At 54.6% G+C, this 4,500-nt stretch overlaps 1 protein-coding gene across 1 annotated transcript in view; it reads right to left on the bottom strand.

Moving 5' to 3' along the window:
• Positions 1-262: 262 nt before the first annotated feature.
• hcn4 (hyperpolarization activated cyclic nucleotide-gated potassium channel 4) overlaps positions 263-4,500 on the bottom strand; it is a 163,496-nt gene continuing 159,258 nt past the window's right edge. Inside the window, exon 8 of the mRNA XM_063188289.1 lies at positions 263-3,794. Coding sequence (XP_063044359.1) covers positions 1,300-3,794 — 2,495 coding nt within the window. The 3' untranslated portion in view covers positions 263-1,299. The remainder of the gene's footprint in view (positions 3,795-4,500) is intronic.

Genomic DNA, 4,500 nt, shown 5'->3' with positions numbered 1-4,500 from the left:
ACTGCAGAACACTGTGGTTCCTTCCCATCCATCATTTGCCATGTGAACTTGGAAGACAAAGTGAGTTCGCTCAGACACTGTTGAAGAATCTGTTGTGAGTAAACGAACAAATAAGACTGCACTCCACCCACACACAAATATAACACACACACACACACACACACACACACACACACACACACACACACACACACACACACACACGCACGCACGCACGCACGCACACACACACACACACACTTAATTTGCTTATTGTCCTGGTCTTAAACACAGAAGGTTAGGACCCCCCCATCCCACCACTCTCCCTCAGTTCTTCAGTTCTACAATAGAAAATATCAAACATGGCCACTGACAGGAGCCTCCCTGGTCTCTTCAGAGGAAATAGGGATTCTTTTTTTTGGTTTCCTAAAATCTCTTCTTGAAAGGGAGATGAGAGGGTTTTCGCACAACAAAAAGTGTATAGAATGAATAAACAGGTAAGTACAATCTAATTGGATACAGTACGTGGGGTCGACAATATGTGACCTTTGTTGATTGAAGGAGATAGTAGAATTCGTTCTTTGTCCCGAGCAAGAGTGTTTTCTTATTTTGATTTTGTTCTTGATTCCTTTGTCTTCTATTCTGCAATCCTTAAAAAAGATAAAGTCAAGTTTGTTTTTCAGCTGCAGCCAACACCAGGTGGAGAGTTGTTTGTTGCCATGCAGGTTTTTTTGAATGCATAGGTTCCTGCGTTCGCACAGAGCCACAATATTGTCCCCTCACATTAGTAAAGTAGAGCCCATCCAAATGATTTTGGCATAGTTTAGAAAGAACACAAGAGTCCCTCCTTGTCTTGTGAAACATCACACCCTCCGAAATAAGCAATTAAACACATCTTTTAAATATATCTATGTATATATAGCGAGATTGATACGTATACATATGTGAATTAAAAAATAATAATAATGCAACGCAAGATGAAAAGACGCAAAAATCAATGAAGGAGAAATCTAGATCTAAGATACCTGGCCGAGCCATATGTATGCTTCAGCTTGTTTGTTTGTTTGTTTTTTAAAATTGTAACTCACAGGAAGATATCAATAAAATTTTGAAACAATATGTAATTGTTAAGGGAGGAACACAGTGCAGACTACTCTAGCGAGGAGAAGAAAGTAAAACCTTCACACGGGAAAGACTGCTAGCACGGTTGAGTCGAGTCATTCACGGGTGTGTTTGTTGTTCTTGTTGTTCTTGCTGTTTTTGCGGAGAGTCTGGGGCGGAAGGAGGAGGAGGACAAACAGGAGGGTGTGATTGACAGCCTCACAAGTTGGAGGGAAGCTTGGAGCGGGGCGGCTCAAACTCAGGCGGGGCACCTGTGAGTGACGACCCCCTGCGGAGGGGGACGACGGGGGCGGGAGAGGACGCTCTTGAGGAGTGAGTCTGGATCAAGGGGACAGCAGCAGCAGCAGCAGCAGTAGCAGAAGCAGAGACACCGCCCCCTAGTGCCGACACGAAAGGGGGCGTCACACGGCCCGCGGGTGAGACACTGGGCCTGGGTAGCAGCGTGGGGGAGGAGAAGGGCGTTAGGCAGTAGGGTGGTTCTGGGGTGCTACGGGTCGGGTGCGGCAATTCAGGGGTGGCTCGTGACGGGGGTGGTGGGGGCGAGTTGGCCAGAGCTTGCGCCACCTCCTGGCCAAGGGAGGAACGGGACCCTGACAACAGTCTCAGGTCTTCCGAGAAACGAGATCCCAGCGGAGACTCTCTGCCCGCCCCCATGCCCATGCCCACCCCCATACCAGCTGCTGTCGCCACGCCAACTGTGCCCACAGTGCCGGCCCCGACCGAGTGTCCCCCTGGCAGCGGACCCGGGCACGGCGGCACAGGCGTAGGGATGAGGGACGAGCGCGAGCCGTGCAAGCTGGAGGTGCGCGATCCGTGGATGCTGCCCGACAGCTCACTGAAGTGGAAAGTCCGTCCCGTGACGGGGCTCTGGCCTGAGGGGCTGGGGACCAGCGGGGTCAAGCAAGGGGAGGCGTTGGCCGACCCGTACTGGGCCAGAGAGGCCAGGGCTGAGCGCTCACAAAGGGGCAGGAAGCTCAGCGGCGTGGGGATGGATGACGACGGGGCGGCACTGGATGAACCATACGAGCCCAGGCTGTGCTGGTGCGTTAGGGTGAAGGAGGATGAGGAGGACGAGGAGCGTGGTGAGCCGTCCATGCTCCCACACGCAGCAAGCGCTGCAAGACCACCACCACCACCTCTTCTGGGGCTCCTACCGGAGGAGGGTGAACCAGGGGGGGGAGCATGGACGAGGGGGTTGAGACCACTGGAAGTCCTGCCTACGGCTGAGAAGTTCTGCTGCTGTTGCTGGGGCTGCTGCTGATATTGCTGCTGAGACTGGTGCTGTTCCTGGGACTGCTGCTGCTGTTGATGGTATCCCAGAGGTGGAGGTTTGGATGGAGTGGGGATAATGGATATGGGTGGGTGTGGATGGATGTGAAGGATAGTGCTACTGCTGCTGCTGCTGCTATTGCTGCTGCTGCTGCTGGAGGGGTGGCTGGAGAAAGAGGAAGTCGCGGTGGTGATGGAGGAGACTGGGCTGCATTTAGTGGAGCAGGATACGGCCGCGCCAGCCCCCTCCATCACCCTCACACCAGTCGATGAAACTCCCACAACGCACCCACCCCCAAGTCCAAAGTGAGCCCCAGGAGACACCCCTGTTGCCACTGCACCCATAGTTCCCGTAACCCCAACCCCTGATCCAGGTCCCATACCTGTCCCACTCACTGGACCTCCAGCGCCGTACCCAACGCTCGTCCCCCCCACTGCAACCCCTGGTAAGACCGAGACACCCATCCCACCCACTGCACCTCCTGCGGCCCCTGGCTGTGGTGAGTAGGGCCCTGCGCTGAGAGGAGGAGTGCAGCTGGGTGAAGGACGCTGTGGTTGCGATTGCTGACGTGGGAGTAGATGCTGGGAGGGTGGTGGAGCGTGTAGCTGTGCCGTGCTGGAGGATGGGGACCCCGCGGAGCAGAAGGGCCCGAAGGGGAATGCGGTCACCCCCAGGGAGCTTCGGGTCGAGCTGCCCCTCTCAGAGCACACAGCGGCAAAACCACCACCACCACCCCCCGCAATGGACGACCCACCCTGGGCACCTTGTTGTGTGGCTCTGGAGGAGGATGAAACCACCCCCTGCTGATGTCCTGTTGCCCCAAAATCTGAAGCCTCAGCACCCCCACCCACAGCGTAATCCCCTACCGCCGCCGCTCCCATGGAGGATGCAGCCCCGGGCACCGAGGTCATGTGGTGCGCCCTGAAGGTGGCCAGCAGTGGCGTGTCCATGCCCGACCTCGGCACCGGCGTCTTGGGGGGCGGCGTGCCCTGCGGCGAGTTCCCCCCTGAGCTGCTGCCCCCGCCCACGGACACGGCCGAGGCCACCGACTGAGACGGCACCATCATGTGCATCCGCTTGAAGCGTGCCGACTGGTCCTTGAATGAGCCGCTGGCCCCTAGCACAGACACCGGGGGATGGAAGATGGCACCGGGCAGGTGCGGGTGGTGGGTGAGGGCCAGGGCCACGGACGTGGTGGCCGCGGCGGCCTGCAGGGGCGCCTGGATGAGGGGCGCCCAGATGACGGGCGTCGGGGAGGGCGGGGGGTTGGCAGCGGCGCCTGCCTGGCCGATGAGGTGGGCGCAGTGGGCCATGTCGCGGTCGTGCTGCACGATCTGCTGGATGATCTCGTTCTCCTGGTAGTTGAAGGCACCCGAGCTCAGGTCGTGCTGCACCTTGTGCTGGAGAACGGAGCTCTTCTTGCCTGTAGGAGAAGAGAATAAACAGACATGATCAGAGATATACAACAGACAGGTGGAGAAGGGCAGGTAGCAGATACAAACATGATCAGAGATGCTTGAATAGAACCAAGCTCTTCTTGCCTGTAGAGGAGGGAGAGGGAAAGGGAGAGGGAGAGGAAGAAGAAGAGGAAGGAGGGAGATGCAGATAATCAGAGATGCACAGATACAACGGACCAATTTGTTTTTGTTTGTCAAGTACAGTAGATATTCAGAGATTCAAAATAACACTAATGTGAAGGATGGCCAGCAAAATTATGGCATAAATCAGAAGTGATGTGATTACTATGGTGTGAACTTAGAAGAGGGAGAGGACGGAGGGAGGAAGATACATCCATAATAAGAGATGCACAGATACAACAGATCTCTTTAAGAAGAGACAGACCATATAGGTAGGAGAATGGATCACACTCTTTGAACTTCTCCTTTAAGTTGTATTTATTTTCAGATCTTTTTAGCAGCAGAAAAGGGACACATGTTTCAGCTGTTGCCTACGTCAATGTCTAGTTTTCTCAAGCTGCTTCCAGAATTTATAGTAGGTGTCTTCCTTGACCTCCTGTTCTTAAATGGAGATGACACAGTGTGCATTTCCAGGGGACACAAACAGAGAATCAGAATCATTTTTTCAAGTACAGTAGTGCTTGAGATGTTCAGAGATACACAAATACAGGA

This window comes from Engraulis encrasicolus, chromosome 22 (assembly GCF_034702125.1).
Source record: "Engraulis encrasicolus isolate BLACKSEA-1 chromosome 22, IST_EnEncr_1.0, whole genome shotgun sequence".
In the NCBI taxonomy this organism is placed as follows: domain Eukaryota; kingdom Metazoa; phylum Chordata; class Actinopteri; order Clupeiformes; family Engraulidae; genus Engraulis; species Engraulis encrasicolus.
Note: the sequence above shows the minus strand (reverse complement) of the source record. Positions and strands in the feature narration are given on the sequence as shown.